Raw genomic sequence first — 27,970 nt, 5'->3', positions numbered from 1 at the left:
ATGCATACAGAACATGATACAGAAAATGTACTTATCTAGAGACACACTGGCTTCTTGACAAAGTTATGGCTACCACCTTGCAACAAGTCTAAACGAGGTTATACAAATATAATTTGAAATCCTACGGAAATGCATAGTATAACGTTGGTTTCAAGTCGTACAATAAAAATTAACACATTTTGTACCATGTCCCAAGTACCTTTTGTGCGTTCCTATACAGCAAAAAAATCTATTGTCAGACTTCTGAAGTTAATCCTGGCTGTAACCTGCCATAATTCTGACAGGTACCCTAAGATTGACTCATAAAGACAAAAAGTTTTTATCAAGGGCAAGAGAATGTCTTGAACACCAGTGACCTGGATATTCGAAGTGTGCATACCTCCAGGATTACTGATGATATACGGTTAGTAGAACTCTTAAAATGCCAGTCTGGTCTTTTTTTACAGTGACAGGCTTAGGGTATACCTGGCGGAATTATGAAAGTTGACGTTAAACACCACAGGAGGTTTTACACGCAGAAATAGGCACTGAGCATTGTCAATGCATTGCCCTCACCCATCCAGGAAAAATCCTTGTGTCTTGTGTTTTCAGCAGATAGTTGTATGTCTAGAATACAGACTCTGGAATATTATTTCCTCAATGCATTGCCCTCACCCATCCAGGAAAAAATCCTGAGTGTCTTGTGTTTTCGGCAGATAGTTGTAAGTCTAGAATACAGACTCCGGAATATTACTTCCTCAATGCATTGCCCTCACCCATCCAGAAAAAAAATCCTTGTGTCTTGTGTTTTCAGCAGATAGTTGTAACTCTAGAATACAGACTCCGGAATATTACTTCCTCAATGCATTGCCCTCACCCATCCAGGAAAAAATCCTTGTGTCTTGTGTTTTCAGCAGATAGTTGTAACTCTAGAATACAGACTCTGGAATATTACTTCCTCAATGCATTGCCCTCACCCATCCAGAAAAAAAATCCTTGTGTCTTGTGTTTTCAGCAGATAGTTGTAACTCTAGAATACAGACTCTGGAATATTACTTCCTCAATGCATTGCCCTCACCCATCCAGAAAAAAAATCCTTGTGTCTTGTGTTTTCAGCAGATAGTTGTAACTCTAGAATACAGACTCCGGAATATTACTTCCTCAATGCATTGCCCTCACCCATCCAGAAAAAAAATCCTTGTGTCTTGTGTTTTCAGCAGATAGTTGTAACTCTAGAATACAGACTCCGGAATATTACTTCCTCAATGCATTGCCCTCACCCATCCAGGAAAAAATCCTTGTGTCTTGTGTTTTCAGCAGATAGTTGTAACTCTAGAATACAGACTCTGGAATATTACTTCCTCAATGCATTGCCCTCACCCATCCAGAAAAAAAATCCTTGTGTCTTGTGTTTTCAGCAGATAGTTGTAACTCTAGAATACAGACTCCGGAATATTACTTCCTCAATGCATTGCCCTCACCCATCCAGAAAAAAATCCTTGTGTCTTGTGTTTTCAGCAGATAGTTGTAACTCTAGAATACAGACTCCGGAATATTACTTCCTCAATGCATTGCCCTCACCCATCCAGGAAAAAATCCTGAGTGTCTTGTGTTTTCAGCAGATAGTTGTAACTCTAGAATACAGACTCCGGAATATTACTTCCTCAATGCATTGCCCTCACCCATCCAGAAAAAAATCCTTGTGTCTTGTGTTTTCAGCAGATAGTTGTAACTCTAGAATACAGACTCTGGAATATTACTTCCTCAATGCATTGCCCTCACCCATCCAGAAAAAAATCCTTGTGTCTTGTGTTTTCAGCAGATAGTTGTAACTCTAGAATACAGACTCCGGAATATTACTTCCTCAATGCATTGCCCTCACCCATCCAGAAAAAAATCCTTGTGTCTTGTGTTTTCAGCAGATAGCTGTAACTCTAGAATACAGACTCTGGAATATTACTTCCTCAATGCATTGCCCTCACCCATCCAGAAAAAAATCCTTGTGTCTTGTGTTTTCAGCAGATAGTTGTAACTCTAGAATACAGACTCTGGAATATTACTTCCTCAATGCATTGCCCTCACCCATCCAGGAAAAAATCCTTGTGTCTTGTGTTTTCAGCAGATAGTTGTAACTCTAGAATACAGACTCTGGAATATTACTTCCTCAATGCATTTCCCTCACCCATCCAGGAGAAAAACCTGAGTGTCTTGTGTTTTCGACAGATAGTTGTAAGTCTGGGATACAGACTGTGGACTATTCCTTCCTCAGAAGTAGGCGTTGAGTCTGGCTGCTGCCTCCTGGATGACGGAGGCGTGGCTGGCGAACAGCTTCACGTGTCGGGACACCTCCTGCCACCTGCTGCCAGCCTGCAGGGGGGAATACAGGTGAAACAGGACAGGTGAGAAATACAGCTGGGACAAGACAGTCGAGAAATACAGGTGGGACAAGGCAGTCGAGAAATACAGGTGGGACAAGGGAGGTGAGAAATACAGGTGGGACAAGGCAGGTGAGAGATACAGGTGGAACAAGTCAGGTGAGAGATACAGGTGGGACAAGGCAGTCGAGAAATACAGGTGGGACAAGGGAGGTGAGAAATACAGGTGAAACAAGACAGGTGAGAAATACAGGTGGGACAAGGCAGGTGGGAGATACAGGTAGGACAAGGCAGGTGAGAAATACAGGACTGGTCCAATATTCCAGATGCCTCTTTTCGGAATAACTTAACAGTTTTTTTTTTCTTTTAACGAACTCGGGGCCATAGGGGGCCACTCATCACAGCACTGAACTAATTCTTACCGTAGCAGCATCTCTTCGCCCTGGCTCAGAAAAAATCAATGCTCGAGACAAGCATGACTTTACTGACCCATTATACTCCAGGATACTAGTCCTGCTGTGGTAGGAACATAACTGAAGCATATATAGGGTGTGATTTCAAGCGTGGTAAGGATTGGACGTTTTACAACTACGTGTAGATGATATTAACAAGACTAAACTTTTCGTCCAACACTGTAAGAGAAATTGGGACTCCATCAACTCTGTTCACGGAATGACCCGGCTACTGCAACGTGACGTCAGCGAAACGTGATCGCGGTAGCGGGTCATACATGCCAGATAACTTGTGTCTCCTCGGGTCATTCCATGAACAGGGTTGATGGAGTCAACCGAAAATTTGGAGTAAGTCCCAATTTCTCTTACATTGTTGGACGAAGAGTTTAGTCTTGTTAATAATGAATTCTACAAACACACTTTCATGCTACATGTAGATAAGATAATTATGTACTTACAGTGACCATCTCCTCCTCCAGGAAGCCTTCCCCGCTCTCGTAGTGGAAGTGCCAGGCCTCCGTCTCCACCCACGCTCCGTCCGTGTTCCGTGGGTCGTCCACATACCCACGGTAGATCATGGCCGCAGAGAAGGTCTCAGTGGGGTCATCACGATCGGAGGGAGGGCCGTCTCTTTCATCCGCTGTGTATGCTTTAAACAACTGAAACAAAAAAGAATCGATGAACCATTGATAGATTCATTTACCTTCGTAGGGCCTTAAGGATAAAAGGTTTTTCGCGTTTTTGTTAAGATCATAGCGGCTGAGTAAGTCTCAATGGGGTCGTCTCGCTCTATGGGAGGGCCGTCTCTTTCATCCGCTGCGTTTGCTTCAAACAGCTGAGAGACAAAAAAAACTGTAAATTTGTTTGCTGCAGGAGGATAAAGGGTTTGTTTAAAGTTCATGGCGGCCAAGGACGTCTTGATGGGGTCGTCACGTTCCGAAGGAGTGCTGTTTTTTTTTTTTCTTCCGCTGCGTTTGCTTCAAACAGCTGAGAAACAAAGTATTGCATCACTTTTAAATTTAAAGATTCTTATTCAAAGTAATTTCTAAAAAAGTGACTAGTATATGTGCAATCCTGTTTATAACACAGTTAGCCATTCTGTAAAAACTCCAAAAAGGATGAGTCAGTCATCAATCAATCAATTAACCAACCAATTAAAGAAGCATTGTGATCTCGACCCTCACCTGTTTGACCTTGCTCTCGTCCATGTGCCTGTCCACCACTGCCGGCTGTTTCCCGAGTGCCTTGGTGCAGAACGCTCGGTAGAGCACACTGTACTTACTCTCCAAGCCTGCGGTCATCACCTGGACAAAGCAATCAATCAATTAACAAACCAATCAATTGAACAATCATTCGCTCAATGAACTGACAAAAAAGCAATCAGTCAAGCACAGACTGTTTGACAAATGTTTTTGTCAGTTTTCTCAATGCAAAATTCCCCATTCAACCCAAGTTTATCCGAACTACGGCCACAGCGATTTGGCTCGCTTACCCCAGGTATGGCCCACTCCTTGAAATTTGTCTCCTTGCAAGTAAACTAAGCATATACAGCATGATGATATGGGTGCTAAAATTCTAGATTTACCAGTGAATTTTACTCTGTTTTCATCCTAAATATTTCAATTTCAAGCATTATTTTCAAAGTTCTGAGAACCAACAAATAAAACCGGTGTGGCCTTATCTGACAATGCATAACTCACCCCCACTATCATGATGGCACAGTGCAAGTGATCCACGTTCCACTTTATCTGACATTGTCCAACTCACCCCGGGTATGGCCCACTCCTCGAAGTCTGGCTCCTTGTAGGACAGGAACTCCAGAACTCTCTTCCCCTCCACCAGCAGATACTCCTCCTGCTCACTCCTCACTCACTCACTAACTAACTAACTAACTAACTAACTAACTAACTAACTAACTAACTAACTAACCCCAGGTATTGCCCACTCCTCGAAGTCCGGCTCCTTGTAGGACAGGAACTCCAGAACTCTCTTCCCCTCCACCAGCAGATACTCCTCCTGCTCATCTCCTCACTCACTCACTAACTAACTCACTAACTAACTAACTAACTCACTCACTCACTCACCCCCGGTATGGCCCACTCCTCGAAGTCCGGCTCCTTGTAGGACAGGAACTCCAGAACTCTCTTCCCCTCCACCAGCAGATACTCCTCCTGCTCGTCTCCTGTGGCAGGGTCCACTGAACGCTTCCACCTGCATGGCAGAGGATTTTTTTTAAAATATTATATATAGAAAGTTGGACGGCCCATACTTGCTTAAAAATCTGTCAGATTTTTTTTTTTTGGTCAGATGAGAAATACTCTCTTTAAAAAGTTGAAATGCCATATACTTGCCCCAAATTAGAGCACAATTATTCGTATTAACTAAACATTTAATTCCAACTATTGCTGGTGACTGTTGTTTGATATCAAGAGTTTAATTCAATTCATCAACAAGCCTTTAAATTTGCAACAACGGCATGATGTATCAAAATCCAGTTACACTTCAGGTTGCCGCATCTTTGCTACATTTCATGCAGCTATGTGGTAGGTAAAAAAAAATGAGCTGAAAGGTGTAACATAAAACCTAGAAAGATAAAACCCAAGTTGGTTCAGTAGCTGGGAGCCAAACATATATCTAATCATTCACTTCATCATCATCACTTGCCAACCTGATGATGGTTTACAGAACAAGCTGTAAGACTTTAATGGCTGCAGTGATATTCCCAGTCACACCCATAACTACAAGTTACCTTGTGCAGATGGCCAGCATGCTGTGGTTTGGTCCCCACCTGAACAGCGCCCCCTTGCCTCTCAGCCCGGTCCTGCCCATCGGGTTCCTGCAACACGGAACAGCAGGCAGATCAACAACAATCTTCTAAAAACCCATGCAGAATTCCATCATGAAACATGTCTGTGGAAGTAACCAAACTCTGTGTTTGTTTGTTTCTTTTTTCTATTTTTTCTATTGGTTTATCACAAAAATGAGTACATATCAAGACAGTGATGTGAATGAAAATTTGGGTAAGTCCAATTTATTGTGTTGGCGTTTACAGTTTAAACTCCATTCAGAGTGATGTGAATGATTTATTTCCACAGGACTGCTTTTCTGAACTGAGAAGGAAGTTAAATGGGATACAGATCCATACATTTTGCACTACATAAAGTTTTTATGTTTGACATAAACATCAAATCGATCCGGGGATAGGTGCTTCGTCCTGCTGTTGTGTAGTCTAGATAATTCTCCATTGTGTGTGCTATCAGATGTCTTGCACGCTTAAACATGGAAAAACAACAGCAGAAACAGACCGGCAGTTCAGCAAAGAAGGTACCACTTACCGCGGTACACCCTCTGAAGTGATGTGGTAGTGGATTCCCACTCCTGTGTTCTTGTCTTCGATCCACGACCTTCGGTCGACCTCCATGACCTCCACCAGCTCCTCCCTCTCGCCCCCCTCCCCCTCATGCCAGATCCTCATCTTGTAACCGACAACCTCGTTCCACACAGGCGCCGGCTTCTGGGCGCTGAAAAAAAATAAAATGAAAAATGTCATCACTGTGTTGTCGAATTGCTGAGTGGCGAGGCTAGCGGATACAAAATAGAGAGGTCACAGACTTGACTCCTGGCTAGAAGTTGTGTCCTTGGGAAAGGCACTTTGCATGACTTTCTTCACTCCACCCAGGTGTAAAAATAAAACAAAATGCCTTCGGTTGGGGGGATAAAAGGGTGGTAGGATAGGGGGATGAGCTCCACCTTCCAATATGTTTCTCTCAATCCTGCGGCCATTATCTTTAGTTAACTTTTTTTTCATTTATTGTGTGTACTATTTAGTTTGACCTTGAACTGACCTTGGATTGACCTCGTCTGCAAACTGGCGGAACCATTCAGAGAAGTATTCCATGGGCGCGGTGTAGCGCGGAGGGTCGTACTCCACGAACAGCACCCTCCTTTACTGACCATTCCCCCATCACACTTATCCATAATATAGTTAGTTTGACCTTCAACTGACCTTGGATTGACCTCGTCAGCAAACTGTCGGAACCACTCAGAGAAGTACTCCATGGGCGCGGTGTAGCGCGGAGGGTCGTACTCCACGAACAGCACCCTCCAGGGCACGTACTTGTCGAACACCGGGAAACGCTTCTTGTTGGTGCCGAAGTAGGGAGACTGCCTGGCCGCGATGTGGAGCACTGCTCCGGTCTGGGTGGTGGGGACTCCCTCAACTTCTTGATTTTCTGCAACGTATGATTTAAGTTTAGATATACATTTAAATATGCACTCAAACCGGCCTAGTGGGTAGAGGTTTTGCCTTGCATACGGTAGGTCGTGAGTTGGAACCCCGGGCGGGTCATACGTAATAGATGTTTGATGGTAGTACAATCTTACATAGCAACAGTTTCTGTAGCAACAGTAACCATGACGACCCACCTTACTTCATGAGGAGATGCTTGATGGTCTCCAGGGTCAACATGCTCTCCTGCATCATCTTCTAAAGTATCTTACATCGTAACAGTTTCCATAGCAACAGTAACCATGGCGACCCACCTTTCTTCGTGAGGAGATGCTTGATGGTCTCCAGGGTGAGCATGCTCTCCTGCATCATCTTCTAAAGTACGAGCTTACATCGCAACAGTTTCCATAGCAACAGTAACCATGGTGACCCACCTTTCTTCATGAGGAGATGTTTGATGGTCTCCAGGGTGAGCATGCTTTCCTGCATCATCTTCTAAAGTATCTTACATCGCAACAGTTTCCATCGCAACAGTAACCATGGTGACCCACCTTTCTTCATGAGGAGATGTTTGATGGTCTCCAGGGTGAGCATGCTCTCCTGCATCATCTTCTAAAGTATCTTACATCGCAACAGTTTCCATAGCAACAGTAACCATGGTGACCCACCTTTCTTCATGAGGAGATGTTTGATGGTCTCCAGGGTGAGCATGCTCTCCTGCATCATCTTCTAAAGTATCTTACATCGCAACAGTTTCCATAGCAACAGTAACCATGGCGACCCACCTTTCTTCATCAGGAGATGTTTGATGGTCTCCAGGGTGAGCATGCTCTCCTGCATCATCTTCTAAAGTATCTTACATCGCAACAGTTTCCATAGCAACAGTAACCATGGCGACCCACCTTTCTTCATCAGGAGATGTTTGATGGTCTCCAGGGTGAGCATGCTCTCCTGCATCATCTTCTCGACCTTGACGACGCGGTCGTGGAGCCGGTCGTGCCTCCTCCTCACGCGGACGTCCAGTCGAGACAGGTCCTCGCTAACCTGCTCGTAGCTGAAGGAGGCGTTAAGAAACAAAACCTTGTCAGGACAGCATCTTCATCGTCAAAATTCCTTTATTATTTTGACCTGCTTCAACCATCAAATTCCCTTTACAAGATGGGCATTGATACTGAGCAGTACTCATCACTTCTTACTGGAGAATGTATACTAAAGAAACATCATGGTGACTGTGTTTTCCTGAGCAGCCTGCTGTTGAAGCTGTGAGCACACAACTTCCAGTAACTGTACCCTTCCTCTAAAACTTGCACACTCTATTTAAGCAAATGCAAATTCACACTTCAGTCTGAGTCATCTGTCTGTTCTCCTGAGTTTCTTGTTACATCTGCATGTCTGCTATTACGGAAGCTGTGAGCGCACGATTCCAGAAACTGAACCAATAACCATTGGACTTACAATCTCAATAACTCTAACCCAAGCAAAAACTCACACTTCAATCTGAGTCATCTGTTTGTTCTCCTGAGCTTCCTGCTTCCTCTGTCGGCTATTGAAGCTGTGAGCACAGGACTTCCAGAAGCTGAACCTGTCCTCATCCAGCTCCTCTCCATCCGGAACGTCCAACCCTCCGTCCACCATGTCCTGGCTGGAGTAGGTCTTCTCTCCACACGCCACCCGGATCTGAGGGCGATACTAACATTTCCTTAGTCTTAGAATATTGACCCTTACAATTATGTTCCATCACAACTTAGAGATTGGTAGTTTTTAAAGGTACGTGCACATGTCCATAGGAATCCACATTTTCTTCGCAAAAAAAGCAGAACTTGATGAAGGTTTGAAGGAGAGTTAAATTCCTTTTGAGTTTCATTCATTCATTCATTCATTCATTCATTCATTCATCTCTCCTTCCTTCTTTTTTTAGCAACCGACCGGCCGATTGACAGACAGACAGACAAACCTACCAACTGATCGACCGGCCAAACAAGCAAGCAAACAGAAGAACAATAAACCAAACCAACCAACAAACAGACAAACCCACCTTGGTGACAATGCGGCACTTCCAGCACCAGCACATGTACCTCCCCAGCATGTAGACGTAGTGGAACACCACCAGCGGGGGAGGCAGGCTGTCGCGCCGGTCAAGGTCGATGATCAGCTTGTAGCGCTGAAACATCCAGATTTCCCGCGACTCTCCACGAACCCTCTGGTACCTGGCACTGTAAATAAAGAAAAAAAGATACATCAATAGATTGATCCCTCATAGCACTAACACATCAAGATTTCTCATGAATGACTCAATACCTCAATTTTCTTGTATACAGTATAGTGTCGATTTTAACGTGCCGTGAGATTCAATTGTTGTATTAGTATTTTATTGTGTGTAATCTTTGCAAGCTATGTTATGAATTCCGCAATTCAGCCCTTTTGGGCTGCGAAGAGAGATTCAATGAATAAAACCAGTCATAATACAGCTTCAATATTTAAAATACAGACCTGGCATAACCAAAAGTAGTGCTTGAAATGTTTGCTTGTGCAACAAAAGATGACACTTGCTAGATCATCCTGACAATAACACCTGTGCTGCCTCACTATCACTGTACCTGACTTACTTCTTAATAAGTTAAGCATTATACACTACTTTGTAAAACAAAAATATTACAACTAGATTAAGGTTATTTAAGTCATTATTTTTTGTGTGCTATCTGTTGTACCGTTATTCCTTATTAATAAGTCTGCTCTGTTTTGTTATATTTCCAGGGAAACCTGAAAATCATGTTACAGACCTGAGTTGTGTTTTACTGGTAACTTAAACGTCAACTCAGCTCAGCCGGCATTCCAGTAAAAGAATGGGAGAACATTGCAAATGACAGAAACGCCTGGAGAGCAGCAACCAAAAGAGGTGCAGAAAGTTTTGAAACAGCTCGAAGAGAGTCTGCTGCAGAGAAGAGAAGCCACAGAAAAGCTGCTGCTGCCCAATCTCCACCTACCCAGGGCTTTACATGCCCAGCCTGCAGCAGAGTGTGCAGATCCAGGATTGGGCTACACAGCCACAGAAGAGCCTGTAGAGGTGGACAACCTTCCCAGTGATTTTCGAAAGCGAAGAAGCAGCCATCAATCAACATATTACTTGAAATGAAAACGACGATACCAACTCACTTGAACATAGCGAAGAGCACGGTGAGGAGTCCGAAACGAACACAGATGAGGTAGAAGCTGAGGGAGATGTAGAGGTACCAGTGGCCCTCGCACGCGTCCGAGGTCTCCGCAGGACACGTCTCCATGGTAACGTTGGGCGAGTACCAGCTGGGAGGCTGGTCGGGCGGCGGCACCACCACCAGCCCCTCACAGTTACCTGGGGAAGCAGGTGAGAAAAATGCACAGGTGTGTATCACAGGTGTGTATCACACAGAACAACTGTCACATTTTGCATAATAAGTTAGTCCCATCTTAGCCCTTTTCAGGCAATAGGGGCAGTGGGTTGTAAATTACCTTCCAAGTATTGGTAGTGAGTGAGCCAGACATGGAGCCAGGGCCTCCAGACCAGCATCTCCAATACGTCGCTGTCCAGTTCGTGCCACGGCTGCAGCAGGATCTGAGACACCACGCCGTGGATGCACATGAACACCACCAGCAGACGGAAAAACACCACCAGGTCGATCTGGATCTGAAAAAAAAGGAAAAATGTGATCACACATGGATCTGGATCTGTAGGATCGCCATAATGCCACGGCTGCAGCAGGATCTGAGACACCACGCCGTGGATGCACATGAACACCACCAACAGACGGAAAAACACAACCAGGTCGATCTGGATCTGAAAAAAAGTGGAAAATGTGATCACACATGGGATCTGGATCTGTAGGATCACCATAATGACACGGCTGCAGCAGGATCTGGGACACCACGCCATGGATGCACATGAACACCACCAACAGACGGAAAAACACAACCAGGTCGATCTGGATCTGAAAAAAAGTGGAAAATGTGATCACACATGGGATCTCGATCTGTAGGATCACCATAATGACACGGCTGCAGCAGGATCTGGGACACCACGCCATGGATGCACATGAACACCACCAACAGACGGAAAAACACAACCAGGTCGATCTGGATCTGCAACAAAGGGAAAAATGTGATCACACATGGGATCTCGATCTGTAGGATGACCATAATGACACGGCTGCAGCAGGATCTGGGACACCAGCCGTGGATGCACATGAACACCACAAGCAGACGGAAGAACACCACCAGGTCGATCTGGATCTGAAACAAAGGGGAAAATGTGATCACAAATGGGATCTGGATCTGTAGGATCACCAAAATGACACGGCTGCAGCAGGATCTGGGACACCAGCCGTGGATGCACATGAACACCACCAACAGACGGAAGAACACCACCAGGTCGATCTGGATCTGGAACAAAGGGGAAAATGTGATCACACATGGGATCTGGATCTGTAGGATCACCATAATGACACGGCTGCAGCAGGATCTGGGACACCACGCCATGGATGCACATGAACACCACCAGCAGACGGAAAAACACCACCAGGTCAATCTGGATCTGGAACAAAGGGGAAAATGTGATCACACATGGGATCTGGGTCTGTAGGATCACCATAATGACACGGCTGCAGCAGGATCTGAGACACCACGCCGTGGATGCACATGAACACCACCAGCAGACGGAAAAACACAACCAGGTCGATCTGGATCTGGAACAACGGGGAAAATGTGATCACACATGGGATCTGGATCTGTAGGATCACCATAATGCCACGGCTGCAGCAGGATCTGAGACACCACGCCATGGATACACATGAATACCACCAGCAGCCAGAAAAAACACCAGGTCGATCTGGATCTTACATTACACCAAATACACCACACCTTGGATGCACACAAACACCTGAACCAGTCAGAAAAACACAACCAGGTCAATCTGGATCTAAAACAAAAAGGGAAAAATATTATCTAGATCAATGGGATAAGGAAACAGATGCAGAAAGCGTGTTACACCGAAGGGTAGTTATATATGAAGAAAAAAAAAACAGATAGAGAAAGTACAATAACTGTACTCACCATTTTCCTGAGCATGACGAGCTTGGGTCCCATTGACAGACTGTTGGGGGCGAAAACGGAGAGCAGTCGCAGAAAGAAGAAGAACACCATGATGGCCAGCAGCAACTTGCCGTCCTTCGGGTGAAAGACCCCCACCCGCGTCCCGACGACCTTCACGGCAAAGTGCGCCACCCAGAACACCACGATTAGGACAGTCTCCATGTATCCCCAGTAGTTGTGCCGGTTTGATGAGAAACGGAACATCTGAAAGAAAGAAAAATGTTGTTGTAATGTTGGAATTGGTGTTCAGCACCAGGAATAAGGTTAAATGTAATTCAAGATATGGAGTTCAGCACCAGGGACACTGTCCAGGATATCAGGAGAACATTCTTACCTCTGTGTCCCTGTATATTGTGCGTATCAGCTCTACGATTGATGTCGTCATCCAAAAACTGATGACCACGATTATAACATCAGAAATTATCCAAATATCATAAGGTACCTTTATGATGTATTGCAAAGTGTCTACAGTAGGCTACAGGATATCAGGAGAACCACCTCACCTCAGTGTCCCTGTAAATTGTGCGTATCAGCTCAACGATGGATGTCGTCATCCACAGACTGATGACCAGGTCCAGCAGGATGTTCCCACAGCCGGGCAGCAGCCCAGACAGGGACAGCAGGAACAGGAATATCATGTAGCACAGCTGGGGGAAAAAGTGAGAGAAAAATAAGCACTCTTCTTCTTCTTTCTGGTATTTGTTTTACGATGCGATCCTTTTAACAACTATCACTGTGACATTAACAATTCATTTTCTACCTTAAGTTCACATTTTCTGAAAAAAGCTCACAATGGCTTATGGCAAAATGTGAAGAGTGAGTTACAGTAACTGTTGCATTTTACTCTTAATCTATCAAAAGCAGAGAACTTCATTCGACTCATCTGTCTAAAGAACGACATTTAGCAGAGACAATTACAGGTGAAAATAAATGTCCAAAGCCTTCCAAACAATCAACGAAGTTGCTCGGTCAAGCATAGACAATGTTTGGATCAGCCAGTGGGCTATGATGAGAATACCATGATGACAGATCATAAAAGGGCGTTTGTGTTCCCTAACACAAAGAATGTTTTGAATGGTGAACGATCATCGTACCACATGAGCCCAGTACTTGGTGATGGGAGCGGTCCATAAGGCCTTGACTCGGCGGAAGAAGTTCAGCAGGCAGCTGTTGAGGGTACAGCTGCAGTGGTAGCCGGTACAGTAGCGACAAGACGTCTCACAACCCTCCTCAACCTGCCGCTCCATGTGCTGGTATGTCTAGGGACATATAATACATTATAATCAGCACACACACTTATAATAGTGATAATACAGTAGGCAGGTGTTGAGAGTACAGGTGCAGTGGTAGCCGGTACAGTAGCGACAAGACGTCTCACAACCCTCCTCAACCTGTCGCTCCATGTGCTGGTATGTCTAGGGACATATAATACATTATAATCAGCACACACATGTAGGTAATGATAGTCAGTAGGCAGATGCTGACCGTTTAGGGAGGGAAACTTGGATAGCCATAATTGGTGTAAAATCACTGTGTCAATGCAGTCTTAAAAATCCTTTTTCTGAACCCTGGGGACAGATCCAATAAACTAATTTAGGAAGTGCTTCCCACTGTGGCCTTGCTGCAGTTTCAAAGGTGGATTGGCCCCATAACTACATAAACACATAAAAATCCCAGACTGACTCCAGCTTGAAACAAAGGCAGGAGAAGATTAGCATAATACTGGTGAACAAGATTCAAATATTTTTTTCTACTGGTTTTCAAAGTAACATTATGAAACCATACAGAATGACACAGAATGACGTAAACAAAGTTACATAGTCAAAACAACTTTCAGTTTTTAAAAAATCAACCTTGTGTTCAAATAAAAACTCTCAAATCAGCCTGTCAAAGTTGTTTCAAAGTGTCTAACTGTATAATTGCAACTTGGAAATGCCCTCCTCACAGTTGAATTCAAATGTCTGATAGTTGTGTCTCCACAAGTATGACTTGTAGCTGTGGTACCTACATGGTATTCTTAAAGCCAGTTATATAGACTGGAGCTCTGTGGAACTTGTAAGGCAGAACTGCACATGAACTGCCAGCCAATGTCTTTACTTACACTACCAAACAGAGCATGGTATTTTAGCAAGTGTTATCATTTATATTCTGGGTTACATAAAGATAACTTCTTCATGTATAATCATACATCAATTCCTAACCTGTTATCTCTAAATTTCAAAAGTTTTTTTAGAGTATCTTGGGTGGTGGTGACTGTCTTAGCCAGGCCTCCACCCATGTGAACACCACGGCAGTCAGTAGCAGACTGACCCTGGTAGTTTACGTTAGCCGAATTTATTGGGTGATTTTATAGTACAAGCATGGTCTTTAAAGCCGCATAAAAACTTTAAGTATTAGTGCAGCAGTGAGCAGGAGTTTCACTAGGGTAATGAAACAACTTACCGGGGTCTGTTACACACTGTTCGGAATCCCGCTCTGCTGGCTGCCACATAGAAGCTCCCTTCTTCTCTGGGCCCTCTGCTTTATATTGTGCAAATTAAAGAATAAACAATAAACAACAAACAATAAACAACCTACCGGGTTCTGGTTCACACTGTTCTGTATCCCGCTCTGTTGGCTCCCCCTCAGAAGTTGGCTCCTCCTCTTGGCCTTCTGGTCGTCTGGGTCCGGCCGCAGGAATCGGAAGTCGATGAAGAAGAACATGGGGAAGATCAGGAACGCACTCAGCAGGATCTGGAACACAAACATCACAAGTAGGGGTGGGATCCCGGTACAAAACCGAATCGGATATTTCTTGCTGGAGCGGTCCAGAAAAAATGGTCCGAAAAAAATCAGTAGACCAGTACTGTTAGACTGATTAGAAAATTCACTGTACCAGGCTATCAGCACGTAATGATACTGTTACCAGTTAAGAAAAAAAAACACACATTTATCTCGCCATGGTTACTCTCTTGTGTCAGATTTTGAGTCTCCATTAAGCAAACAAAACAAAAGCTTGTGTGGCTTTCTCCCACAAAAGTTCAGGCCTATACATAGCGCCAACATCAAAATAGCCTGAGGGCTGATAGCCTACAACAAGCACCAAGGCTCCAGTGCAGTCTCATTTTAAGCCAGTTGGAGTTTAAGGACTCCAAGCAAAATTCAAATTAAATGAATAATCAAACAACCAAACCTTGAGCCAGCCGGGCAGGAAATTTTATATGGTCTTCTTCACTGCAATCCCTCCCATGTACTTTCTCTTCACCCACTTCAGACAAATGAACAGACAAATAAATAAACAAATAAACAAACCTTGAGCCAACTGGGCAGAAAGTTTGCCATGGTCTTCTTCACCGCGATGCCTCCCATGTACTTTCTCTTCACCCACTTCCGACAGCACGGGTGCGCGATGAACTTCTTACACTTGCTGTCATAGGCGACTTCTATCGCCGTCTTGACCTTCCAGTCTGGGATCATCTCGTTTAAAATGTCCGTCGCTTTCTTGGTCGACTCTTTGTACCCAATGTCCAATACTCCAACAGCAAGATCTTCATACACTCTGTTGATATTCAGAAAGAATTTTACAAATGAATTAGGAATATTAACTGTTATTAATTAAAAAATGTTATGGCACACCACGTCAATTTGAATCTGACTGATATTGCGGTTAAGTAAATATGGCATTTATTGCAGCAGGCTGCATATCACAGAAAAAATACTGGAGCACAAAAAGGTACATACATGACCAGGGCCTCCATTTCTCAGCGCCAGCAGAGTGAAAGCAGGTGGACCATTTCAACTTCATCTTATTTGTCCCCCAGATAACCCCGCGAGGGGCAAAGTAGGTGGGGGGAGGAGGTCCCAGGCTAAGGCGGCCAGGCCTCCAGCCTGGCGCGGTATGACTGTGGGAGCCGTAACAACCGCGCCAGGCAGGGCGTTCCACTCGGGGATGGTGCGGGGGAAGAATGAATGTTTGTAAAAGTCTGTCCGGGCGTTAAGTGGTAGAAATTTGAGCGTGTGGCTCCCCTGGGTGCGCCCCTGAGCTGGTGTAACAGAAGACAACAGTTACTCTATTTCAATCTTGATGAGAGTTACATAAGAAAGAGAAGTACATACACAACCAGGGTCTCCATCTCCCTCCGTAGCGTGGCATCCTCCACGTATTTGGTGAGCGACATGTACACTCGTCGGATGTACAGCCCCAGCGGGTTAAGTTCATGGACCATTAACCTAAAGATAACGTGGTTTATGTCCTGAGAGTTGAATAAGAAAGAGAAGTACATACACAACCAGTGTCTCCATCTCCCTCCGTAGCGTGGCATCCTCCACATACTTGGTGAGCGACATGTAGACGCGCCGGATGTAGAGCGCCAGCGGGATGGGGTCCTCCGTCTGCTCCCAGATGATCCTAACCAATCGCTGCTTGTTTACCAGGATCGCCCATAGCAACAGGTCCATCATCACCTAAGGGGGGAGGGGGGCATTTACAATGACATAGAATTTTTCAAGGTCATGAAAGAGATCATGAAATTAAATTATAGTAACTGCAAGACTGCCAAGGATATAGGATATAATGCTGATCATTGAAAAACAAAGGTTATAAGGGGCACACAAATGAGCAACATGAGTAACTACGTTTTGCATATCTTATTATCTGGATTACCTCCATTAACGTATGTAACGTAACGTAAGACAGGAAATTAATGTTTCTTTTGATTTATGTAATCTACTTACAAAAGTAGCCCTATGGTCAATTTCTTGAATGCATAATAAAATCAACTTGATCCCCCAGTTTAAAATGATTTCCCTCCACCAACCTTAGTTTTCTTCTGGTTCTTCTTCTGAGAGTTGGGTCGCTCCTCAGTCGGGTCCTCGTAGCTGAAGAAGTAGACGTCCACCTCCGCAACCTGACAGATCACCTTCTTAAGGGTCACCAGGAAGTTGTCTGGGAGGACTCCAAAATCCTGATGATTGAAAAAGATTGATTTTGAAAAAAATGATTCTGATCAATGAACATGGCGGATTGCGGAGACATTGATAACAATGCACATCGTTTTAGCTCAAATTATTAAAGAATAAACTTGAAGACACGAACAAGACGCATGTGTGGGTTTTTGTCAATTACAATAAACATTAAGTTCTCATTTATTATTAATGGGGGGCTGTTTTTGTCCTCCACAGTTTATTTGCTTGATGCTGTCGGTTGTGCCCCCTCCCATCCACAACCCATTTCATCAAGCTTCCACTTGAATGCCAGGAATTTGAAGTTTATGAATTGATTTCTATAAAATACATGTATCTAACATGTAATGAGTGCCATGTTTTCAAGAAGCCCTACAGTATGCATGGCATTCACAAAACCCAGTCCATAATGAAAGCTGTTTAGCTGAATAAAAGTTCTAAACAAGAACTATGTGGCTTCAGAATGTCTTACTGAGAGATGAATGCAGTGCAAAAGATAAGAGTTAGCTGATCAGAGAACAAATACTAACTCTTTATAATTATATTTGACTGTAATAACGCTGTAACTTACAGGAAGATTGTGCCCCATGGCTCCAAACACCCCCTTGATGAACTCTCTGTCATCTGCTTTCTGTCAAAAATAAAAAGTTTGCATCAGTGAAAGAAGCAAAATCTGAGGCTCAATCATTTGCACCTACATGTAATGCACTGCCTTACATACTGTTTGTCTTAGAGCAAATAAAGTTTAGAATTTAAACTTTATTTCAAAGTAAACCAGATGGCCAGACTCTACAAGTTGAAAAGCATATTTAATCACTGAAAACATGTACAGTTACACACAGTTACACACACACACACACACACACACACACACACACACACACACAGTCACAATTGTAACTACATACCTCAAACAGTCTCCTGTACCTGCTCCTAGTCAGGAAGTCTGCCGGGTCGAAGCCCTGAGACAGAAACAGCCACACTTACACACACGTACACACGCACACACACACACACACACACACACATTCATACAAACATTCATACACGCATTCATACACACACACACACAGTCACAATTGTAACTACGTACCTCAAACAGTCTCCTGTACCTGCTCCTAGGCAGGAAGTCTGCCGGGTCGAAGCCCTGAGACAAGAACAGCTCCACAAACTCCTCACGGTCCTTCTTCAGCAGGGCCTTCTCAAACAGACGGGAAGGGATCTGGGGAAACAATATGCATCTATTGATCAAACGAAAGTCTAGTCAGTACAGTAATTATGGTGACTGTAACAGTCACTCAAATCTTAATGATGGTAATATCATCTCCAGTGATACACCTAACAGATAGATTTTTCTTCCACAGTGACTGGTCATACCAGGAATTCCAACAGATTGTATTGGCATACAGCAGACTCAGTCCGGTAGAATGTACTGAGGAGTTCTCTATCTTTTGGTAATAGTTGTTGAGAGAGTTGTGTTGGCTTGTGTCAGAGTGATATATTGAATTCAAAGTTTCCCTTGATGCTGTCAGGGAATTCTGGAGACTGAGTCAGAGTTTTTACCTGACAGTGTGTTGACCCTAACAGAACGACAATACATTGTACTTACTGATGATGATAATAATAATAACAAGAAGACAAGGAGTCGTCGAAAATTTGGAGGTGCGTATTTTCGCTACCATTTTCTAAGTCACTGTTCGACGAATGTTCTCGTAACTGTCAATAATAACTTTATTGCACAACAATTGTACAAGGTACAAAGTATGGCATTCACTGGTACATAGATAATATTCTAACAGGCTAACCAATCTATTTAATACAATATTATGTAGTAGTCTAACTTATACAATATGGTGTAGTAGTCTAACGTATACAATATGGTGTAGTAATATGGGATGACAATTGGATTTTACAATCATTGGAGGAGTTTCTTACGTCTAGACATTCTTTGATATATTTCCCAATGTATACCATGCATATGGGTTGTCACATGTCATTATGTACTTAAATTTGCTGTTCAAGTCCATTGAGATAAATCCTTAATGATGATACCTGCTCAATGCCACGTAAGTTTACCTTGATGTTGTCGGGGAAATACGGAGACTGGAAGATCTCGGACAGCGCCAGGTCAGGTCTGTTCCACTGCAAGGTCAACTGAAGGTCACTCTGAACCACATTGTCATCCGACACATCTGCCTGGGCTGAAGGCAGAAAACCAAATAAAGATTTGTTTCTTTGTTTACACCACGTGACATGTAAACAGCCTCGAGAAATAACGTGCATGTAACATCTACTAACATTATTCCACCAGGGTACATAATTCCGCCACCATGAAAAGACATGTCGAAACAGATCTCCAACTTAACGTCCCCCAGTATAATGCACTCCTGTATATCTAAACTTTGCATACCTGGGAGGTGCTGCACTAGAGATCTCTCAAAACAGATTTGTGTAACCCAGCGGGTTGATATTAATGGAGGTTACCTGTTCTGTTACTTTTGCAACTACAACCTGCGTATGGAATCAATGGGTTTTCATTATTTACTCGCGCTATGGCATACGCCTCTCACCTTTTAAAATGGCCGTCAGGATGTACTTATCCAGGTTCTCCAGGTCGTCATGGAAACTGTGCACTTCCAGGATGCTGAGGAACACCTGGTCCTCCTGTCAGTAAAGGTGTCATCATGAAAGGCAACAAAAAATAATTATGATAAATATGTGGTGTGTTTCCACATGACAACACAAGTTAACTAATATGAATATGAATGGACACCACTGTCGTGATAGGGCACGGTCACATACGTTGTACGGTTACTAACTTTTCGGGGCAGCCATGCATGTCACCTGCAAAAGTTCAGCTGTCTTGCTACTGACAGCAACAGTAAAAGCAGTGAGTGCATTTTACATTTTGTATCCTTATTGTTCACGGCTGCCCTTGCCAAACTGTTGTCTTATGTAGCATTAATGCCAGAAACACATATGCAGCACTAATGCCTGGTTAGTGCACACTGCCATGGTAATTTCATGGTAATTATGGCTGTCCAAAGGAGCGCGTAGTGTGGCATTTATGCTACATTAGACAACAGTTTGGCAAGGGTGGTTCTGTCTGCATCAGTATCGAACGACTAGCGCACGCCATATGTGACCACGCCCTTACATGGTGGGATACATACACGTGCCTCTCAATCCATGATGATAATGAACATTCATTTAGAATACATGAATTAGTTGTTTTATAACAGTAACTATATCGTTGCATGGTGTGTTTAACATTGCAGTAAATTACATCATAGTCACACAGCTACATCAGCCATTTGTGAATGTCATTAAAGTCTGCCCTGACATTAGAGTTAATCTGCCCTTGAACTTGGGAAAGTTAAATTGACCAGATGAAGGTCAGTCTGACCTTGATGGCGTCGTTGACACAGTCGATGATCGACTCCTTCAGCTCCTGAACCTCCTCCTGAGACGACTTGGGAAACGTCTTGAAGATCCTCCTAGACAGTTCTTCTCGTAAGTACTGCATCCAGTCTTCCTGGGGAGGTCTACGGTAAAGGCAAAGAGTCTTTAAGTTAGAAATGTCTTTGATATGTCTCAAAGATCTTCTCTTTCTCCTGATACAACTTAGGAAATGTCTTCAAGATCCTCCTGGACCGCTCCGCTCTTAAGTACTGCATCCAGTCTTCCTGGGGAGGTCTGGGGAGAAGACAAAGAGAAATGTCTTAGAAAGGTCTTAGAAATGTCTTTAAGATCTTCACTTCCTCCTGACGCAACTTGGAAAATGTCTTGAAGACCATTCAGCTCTTAAGTACTACATCCAGTCCTCCTTGGGAGATCTGGGGGTAAGACACAGGGACTCAGTCTTGAAGATTTGAGTCACTCACTCACTCACTCACTCACTCACACACTCACTCACTCACTCACTCACTCACAGCCAAATTGGTGTGGCCTCACAAAAGTCATCAGATTGCTCTCTCAACTCCTCTAGTGACACAAGGACTCTCAGCCATGTAAACTATGTCACACATCTTGCAAGGAGGCTTAAAAACCCTGAGAGGATCCTCATATCAGATCAGAGTGTAAAGTTTGACTAAGATGTCAATCTAACTGACCAACTGTTATCTTGCCAGCTAAAATAGATCCAAAAGTCAATTTACACAATGTAGCTCAAGTACAAACAAATACCAGTGAGAACAGGGCCATGGCATTGGGCATGTCTGCTATATTTGCCATGAATTTCACATCATATCAGAATATACCCAAAAGTCAATATTACACACATGCAGCTAAGGTACATTTTCCTTTGTAAGGAACTGGAGCGACAGGGCCTTGGCGTTTGGCATGTTTACTGTCAGCCAAGAATTTCACATCATGCCAATGCCATGTCAATATGTACTAGTCCTGATGATACACATCAGAGGTTATTCACCCAATCCTCTGACTTCTTCTTCAGGCTTTATACGTAGCTATGTAGATCTGACAAAAGAGCTCACAATATTTACAACTTGTCCATTGTGAAATGATAGGAACCAGGGTATAGAAGATTTTATGGACTACAATTCAAATCACCTTTCTTTGATATCCTAATCATGCTAAGCAATGACCAAAAGTGGAATGCCCTGCCTGGCACGGTTGTGATGGCTCCCACCGTTGAGTCATACCGTGCCAGGCTGGAGGCCTGCCCGCCTTAGCCTGGGACCTCCTCCCCTCTATTGTGCCCCTCGCGGGGTCATCTGGGGGTATTCCCGATGAAGAATGAAGATCATCAGCCTTGCAGCTCCCCGTCTGGAGACGTACAAGTCTGGTACTGTCATCCAGTTCAAACTCCAAGATCCTAGATACTGGAGGGGACTCATACCCCTTACCAGACTGAAGCACAACTACTGACCTCACATTCTCCTTGATCTCCTCATATGCAGAGGCCAGCAGATCGGCAGCCTTGCTGCTCCCCTTTGGCAGTAGTACAGGCATTTCCTGCTGCGCACACCCCTTGTACATACTGTATAATGGCCGGGATTCGAAATCCTTAACTTTAGTCCAGAATCACAACCACTGTACCCACCTTTCTTTAATCTCCTCGAAAGCGAATGCCAACAGGTCAGCAGCCTAATGCCGCTCCTCTTCAGCAATAGTACCGGCGTCTCTTGCTGCATTCCCCCCACCTCCCCCCCCCCCACCCCCCTACATATTGTATCCTGGACAGGATTTGAACCCCTGAATCTGTGCTCCAGAATCACTGTACCCACCTTTCTTTAATCTCCTCGTAAGCGAAGGCCAACAGATCTGCAGCCTTGCCGCTCCCTTTCAGCAGTAGTACCGGCGTCTCCTGCTGCACACACCCCCGTACGTACTGTATACTGGCCGGGCCTCCCTGCACCAACACACACACCACGGGGTTCGCCTTCTTTCTGGAGGTGGTGCCGGGAAGAACTGCACATAGAAGATAAAACCAAATATTATTCTTAAAAAACATAACCTTTTTGGGAAAGGTAAACATTGAAAATATTCATATACAGCTTAGATACAGGTAAACTGGCTCTAGATCTAGATAGAGTCTATCTTTCATTCAATGAAATCAAGACATTCATTTATGAGACTCAGTAATGTGTCAGGATTATCCCCCCAGGAATCTTTGAAAAACTCTATCAGGTGATATACGTACTTCCTGGAAAAATAAATAAACAAAGCAAAAAGACAGGATGTACCATTGTAGAGCTGCCGGGGGGGGATCTGTAGTGGTCCTGTAGATGGAGGGTTAGAGTTAGGGCCAGGGTTTTAGGGTTTGGGTTAGAGTTACATGTAGGGCCAGGGTTAGTATTAGGGTTAGTGTTTGGGCCAGGGTTTTAGGGTTTGGGTTAGAGTTACATGTAGGGCCAGGGTTAGTATTAGGGTTAGAGTTAGGGCCAGGGTTTTAGGGTTTGGGTTAGAGTTACATGTAGGGCCAGGGTTAGTATTAGGGTTAGAGTTAGGGCCAGGGTTTAAGGGTTTGGGTTAGAGTTACATGTAGGGCCAGGGTTAGTTTCAGGGTTAGGGTTAGGGCCAGGGTTTTAGGGTTTGGGCCAGAGTTACATGTAGGGCCAGGGTTAGTTTTAGGGTTAGGGTTAGGGCCAGGGTTAGTGTTAGGGTTAGAGTTACTTGTAGGGCCAGGGTTAGTTTTAGGGTTAGGGTTAGGGCCAGGGTTAGTGTTAGGGTTAGAGTTACTTGTAGAGCCAGGGTTAGTTTTAGGGTTGGGTAAACTGGATCGAGTGGGACGTACCATTGTGGACCTGACGGGGAGATCTGTAGTGGTGCTGCAGCTGGAGGCGTAGTTCGTGTTCCGCGTTCCAGTTGTCGTTGGAGCCGTCGTCCACCACGATAAAGTGCGTATGGTCCGGGTTCAGCTCCCACTGGTCTCCCAACTCCTCCTGGACGATGCGCTGTGGGGATATTATCAATCAATCAATCAATCAATCAATCAATCAATCAACTTCATCTAAAATAACACATTCAGCTGTATTTCCTTCTTTCAGACTATGCCCTGTACAGATCAATCAATCAATTGGTTAACAATCAATAACCATCGATTGTTTTTTTTGTGTTTTTTGATAAAAAAACAATCAATAACCATTCCAAGACTTACTAGCACATATGCAGCTCCCTCTCAACTTATCCCACACTATATCCCCGTAGAAACCTCAATCAATCAATCAATCAATAAACAATCAGTCAATCAATCGGCCTTTTTACATCCTCGCTGGCCGCTGTCAAGTCAAGGAAAGAAAAGCCCAGGCCTTTATTTTCCTTCGAAATGCTTGTTCAGCCACACAGGCCGCTTTTCAACAAGGACGAAGTAGAGAGGGAGGGGTCACGGGTAAAGAGTACAAAGAAACTTTACATGAACTATATCAACACAATAATAAACAATAAGTCGTAAAATTCATATATCGTATTGTCAGCTTTAAGATACATTCACTCAAAGACATTTCCTCACCCATCTTGGCATCATGTGTGCGACAGCGCAGAACGGAAGGATCCCGACGGCCCGCAGTGTTGGTTGGTCGTCTTCCTCCTTCAACACGAGATACTCCCGCCGCGCTTTCTCGCGCTTCATGGCGTCCCCGACCAGCTTCCCCACCCCGAGGTTCGCGCCGTTGGTGATGAGCCACATGTTGGTGGTGGAGGCAAGCTGGTGTGGGGGGGGGGGGGGGGGGGGTTGGCGGGGGGGGGGTTGGAGAATTCTGTTGTCAATCTTAAAGGAAAGCTACACAAGAAATCCTTCTATGCTATGTTCAATATATCCCAAAGTCAGGTTCTTGTTTCACATAAGACCGTCATATTTCTTGGATTTTACACCGTTTGCAACTTATGCCGTGCTGACGCCTTCTCACCTGATAATTGAATTGTATGACGTCAGTGTTCTAGATTTTTCGACTGATGATTGAATTATATGAAGTAGGTCTTCAGTGTACCATAATTATCAGGTGAGAAGGCGTCAGCACGGCATAAGTTGCAAACGGTGGAAAATCCCAAAACTATGACGGACTTATGTGAATCAACTTGAAGTAAGAATTTGACTTTAAAATATACTAAGCATAGCATAGTAGGATTTTCAATGTTTTGTAAAGCTTTCCTTTAATTATCTACCAAAATACATTAAAACATGTAAGGTACCTATTTAAACACTTGGGTACATCATTCATTTATACCGGCTTGCACATCTAAAATATCCAAAAGTAAAACAGTTACAGCAAAAAAAAAAAAAAAATTCATGGTTTTGCTCCTCTGCGCATAATGACATGGTGTTACATTGTTAGCTCTACCCCTGAGACCTAGCCTGGAGTCCAGCCTTCTTAGCTTCCGTTCGCTACCCAAGCTCCGCTCCTTGCCAAGAGCAGCGGAGCTTGTGTAGACTGTGTTGATCCTGATTTAAAAACTTTGAATTCTGTAACTGATCACCAAAGGTTTCCTTGTTAGATTCTTTGCTGAAAAAAAAGATGTGAATCTGACCTTGATCAGCCCAGTCTGAAGGGCGTCGTAGATCTTCCGGCGTTTCCAGAGGCTAAAGTGCTCGGGTTCGCAGTAGAGCGACACGATGACCTTTGGCCTCTCGATCCGCCATGTTCGATGGAGGTGCTGGCCGATGACCTCCATGGAGGGGCATTTGACCTTGTCTAGAAGCAAATATGGCCGACTCTGCAACAAACAAACAAACAAAGAAACAAATAAGATGTGAGATGACAAACAAGAAGTTTTAGGCTGGGGAAATCCTGATTTGATTATATCTAGATCTTGATACAATACTGCAGTACCATAGAGAGTTGCTAGGGGGCCCAAAATCTAACCATTTCGAGGTCTCAAGAAGACCTACCCACATGCCAAGTATCAAGACAACCCTTCTAGCCATTCTTGATTCATCGTGTTGACAGACAGAGGGGAGGACACACGCAAACGCTGTGCAAAACATTAACCCTCTCAGCAAAGGTAACGACATACCTCGTCCCCGTATCGCAGTGGTAGAACCCCCTCCATGTATGACCCCTGGGGCAGTTGGACCTGTAGCGAGGTCGTTGACCCCTGGTTGCCCTGTTCCGCCAGGAAGTCTGCCAGCTCCAACTGAAGGTCATCGACCTCGCTGTCCTCGCTCTCACTGACACAGCACTACGGAGGGGGAATGTGGCAATTATAATCAGGTTCTACAATTTAAAAAAAAAACTTTAAAAGATTGTACGGTTCTAAAAATGTGCAGATGCTGGCCCATCGACAACCAAATCTGTTGTGTGTTTCTTGGCACACTTTAGAGGCTCGTGGGGCGTCACCCCACTGCCAGGGAAGGTCGTATAAAGTATCTTTAACTTCTAAGGGCACAATGTCGAGGCATGGTGTGTATCAAACCCTAGCTGGTTTGGTCCAACGCTCTAAGCATAGCGCCACACTGGGGTTTGCGGAAAAAGCTGTCCCTGTCTACCTGGCCTGTCTACCCTGGCTGTCTACCAAAAAACACCCTTTTTGGGCCCCAAGGGCATGCATGGGGGTTTTGCATCAGTTTTTCTGATTGAATTTTCTTGAGGAAAAACTGGGTCAGTGGCTGGGTGGAAGACAACAAAAAGCTAATTGTGCTGTTGGGGGAAACAGGCAGCTATGAGCAACTACTCCACCAACACTGGAAGAAAATCTATTATCTATAAACAAACATCTAAGTATTCAATAAAATGTACCAGGATTGTTAAACTAGATAGAAGGGGTGTGATAGGGTACAGGATAAACAAAGAAAACTGATAGGATGGGCCAGGCAACGATAGGACCTTTGTTTGCCATAACAGCAGCTGCTAAAGGTTGAAAAAAGAAAACCTCATAAAACTAAGCGTTTAAAGTTAAACAAGCCAGCACCATACATCTGCTTGGATATATGGAAACTTCTTTTATCATCCTTTGCTATTTGGTCAGTATCAACTACAGGAACCCCCAGGAGCGTCATCTGTTGTGAATTTAGCTGTTGTGACCAAGGAGGTTATATCTATAACCTCCTTGTTGTGACAAAGGTCCTATTGTTGTCTTGCTCATCCTACCAGTTTCTTTGTTTCCTTGTATTACCTTCCACTTTAATTTTGTTTAACATTTCAGGTACATTTTATTGTATACATGGCATCTTCATGGAACTTTTTTCCAGTCTTGGTGGAATTGCTTACAGCTTCACCCCACCCACCCCCATCCCATCACCAATAGGCGTTGTCTTCCATCCAGCTCACATGCATTGACCCAGTTTTTCGTCTTCCAAGAAATGCCATTAAAGGCCAAACCCCCATGCATACCCTTGGGGCCGCGAAAAGGTAGATAGCCAGGGTAGACAGGCCAGGTAGACAGGGCCAGCTTTTTCCGCGAACCCCGCCACACTGATGTCGCTTGGATTATCAGAAAAAATAAGTCCACTCTATGACAGTTCTAAGGTAATACATTTTTTTCAAGATAGTCCTTACTGATAATGATATAAATTTTTGAAGGTTACGTATTCCTTACTTTGACATATCTTGACACGTTTCCACCTCTCCACAAGCGGAGAAATCTCCTCTTCTGTCTGAAGCGGCTCCTACGCCTCGCGGGCCGCTGGTAAGACGTCGGGGGCACGTGAGGACGCTCATCTGCGACGTCCCCTGTGACCCTCAACCACTCGTCGCCCGAGGAGTTTTCGTCAGAAGACACCTGTGGGAAACGGCCGACCATTTCAGCTCCTCGCAGTGTCACAGGTCATAGGTCAGGTCATTTCTCTGCCACAATGATAAACAGCATATCAGACAGCATGCCCGTAGCCAGGATTTTGATTGGGGGGGGGGGGGGGGGGGGGCAGGTCTTTTTAATGTTTGAGGGACCAGCGAGCGCCATAGGCGCGAGCTTCCTAATGGGGTCCGGGGTCCGCTGGTGATACAAATAAGTCCATCTTGAAAACAAACAAACATTGGACGTAAAAAAGTGACCTTCGAGGTGCAAAATTTAAAAAAATTGAACCTTCTGAAAGGCCATTTCCTGTGATTTTGAAAGGGTTTCAGAGGAAAAATCAGAGACAAAGTGAGCAGTTTTTTTCTAGGATTCCAGCCTCTGTGACCTAGCTTGCTGGTGATACATGTACAAATAAGTCCGCTTGAAAAAAAATCTTAAAAAGTGGACCTTCAAGCCTGTGAAAGTGGACCTTCAAGACTGTGAAAGTGGACCTTCAAGCCTGTGGGGAGGGGGGTTCTTCTGACCCCCCCCCTGGCTACGGGCATGAGACAGTGTTTTGTAACACACCAGATAAGTTAGCACTATTGGTCAGTACAATCTGACACAAAGGTTGGAGGGAAGCAAATATATGTACCATTTTTTTAAAAAGGGGGATAGAGCGATCCCCAGCAACTACAGACCTG

The 27,970-nt window shown here is 44.3% G+C and overlaps 3 protein-coding genes across 3 annotated transcripts; all 3 read right to left on the bottom strand.

The window, feature by feature from the left end:
• Positions 1-2,100: 2,100 nt before the first annotated feature.
• LOC136442696 (transient receptor potential cation channel subfamily M member-like 2) lies at positions 2,101-11,543 on the bottom strand. Its single transcript, XM_066439640.1, has 15 exons — positions 11,352-11,543; positions 11,085-11,297; positions 10,521-10,845; positions 10,188-10,383; positions 9,070-9,247; positions 8,524-8,711; positions 7,937-8,088; positions 6,813-7,038; positions 6,142-6,327; positions 5,556-5,642; positions 4,891-5,017; positions 3,991-4,110; positions 3,740-3,793; positions 3,265-3,465; positions 2,101-2,346 (listed from the first exon to the last, which is right to left on the bottom strand). Exons 1-15 carry the CDS (start codon positions 11,541-11,543, stop codon positions 2,245-2,247), a joined length of 2,547 nt encoding a protein of 848 aa, XP_066295737.1. The 3' UTR covers positions 2,101-2,244.
• LOC136442332 (transient receptor potential cation channel subfamily M member 2-like) lies at positions 11,538-12,553 on the bottom strand. Its single transcript, XM_066439131.1, has 3 exons — positions 12,490-12,553; positions 12,117-12,359; positions 11,538-11,749 (listed from the first exon to the last, which is right to left on the bottom strand). The coding sequence occupies exons 1-3, from the start codon at positions 12,538-12,540 to the stop codon at positions 11,588-11,590; spliced, it is 456 nt and encodes a 151-aa protein (XP_066295228.1). The 5' UTR covers positions 12,541-12,553; the 3' UTR covers positions 11,538-11,587.
• A 91-nt stretch (positions 12,554-12,644) lies between these two features.
• Positions 12,645-27,332, bottom strand: LOC136442695 (transient receptor potential cation channel subfamily M member-like 2). The gene is made up of 20 exons (XM_066439638.1): positions 27,090-27,332; positions 25,569-25,733; positions 25,083-25,268; positions 24,067-24,261; positions 23,353-23,512; positions 22,343-22,526; positions 20,718-20,792; positions 20,503-20,641; positions 19,667-19,760; positions 19,173-19,297; positions 18,190-18,318; positions 18,005-18,058; positions 17,668-17,727; positions 16,952-17,098; positions 16,420-16,598; positions 16,251-16,364; positions 15,447-15,693; positions 14,733-14,888; positions 13,250-13,570; positions 12,645-12,802 (listed from the first exon to the last, which is right to left on the bottom strand). Exons 1-19 carry the CDS (start codon positions 27,291-27,293, stop codon positions 13,439-13,441), a joined length of 2,745 nt encoding a protein of 914 aa, XP_066295735.1. The 5' UTR covers positions 27,294-27,332; the 3' UTR covers positions 12,645-12,802; positions 13,250-13,438.
• Between the last annotated feature and the right edge of the window lie 638 nt (positions 27,333-27,970).

The sequence above is a fragment of the Branchiostoma lanceolatum genome, chromosome 9 (genome assembly GCF_035083965.1).
Source record: "Branchiostoma lanceolatum isolate klBraLanc5 chromosome 9, klBraLanc5.hap2, whole genome shotgun sequence".
NCBI lineage: Eukaryota > Metazoa > Chordata > Leptocardii > Amphioxiformes > Branchiostomatidae > Branchiostoma > Branchiostoma lanceolatum.
Note: the sequence above shows the minus strand (reverse complement) of the source record. Positions and strands in the feature narration are given on the sequence as shown.

Excerpts from the sequence above, each read along its gene's own strand:
- LOC136442332 (XM_066439131.1), bottom strand. The coding sequence starts at position 12,540 with ATGACGACATCAATCGTAGAGCTGATACGCACAATATACAGGGACACA. Across the intron at positions 12,360-12,489 it reads CAATATACAGGGACACAGAG|ATGTTCCGTTTCTCATCAAA; the intron begins GTAAGAATGTTC and ends TCTTTCTTTCAG. Across the intron at positions 11,750-12,116 it reads TCGTCATGCTCAGGAAAATG|ATCCAGATCGACCTGGTTGT; the intron begins GTGAGTACAGTT and ends CCGTTGTTCCAG.
- LOC136442695 (XM_066439638.1), bottom strand. The coding sequence starts at position 27,293 with ATGGTCGGCCGTTTCCCACAGGTGTCTTCTGACGAAAACTCCTCGGGC. Across the intron at positions 18,319-19,172 it reads ATTTCCCCGACAACATCAAG|ATCCCTTCCCGTCTGTTTGA; the intron begins GTAAACTTACGT and ends TTGTTTCCCCAG. Across the intron at positions 16,599-16,951 it reads AGAACCAGAAGAAAACTAAG|GTGATGATGGACCTGTTGCT; the intron begins GTTGGTGGAGGG and ends CTCCCCCCTTAG.
- LOC136442696 (XM_066439640.1), bottom strand. The coding sequence starts at position 11,543 with ATGGCGTGGTGTCCCAGATCCTGCTGCAGCCGTGTCATTATGGTGATC. Across the intron at positions 11,298-11,351 it reads GCTGCAGCCGTGTCATTTTG|ATCCAGATCGACCTGGTGGT; the intron begins GTGATCCTACAG and ends CCTTTGTTTCAG. Across the intron at positions 8,089-8,523 it reads CAGATGACTCAGATTGAAGT|CTACGAGCAGGTTAGCGAGG; the intron begins GTGAGTTTTTGC and ends CGCCTCCTTCAG.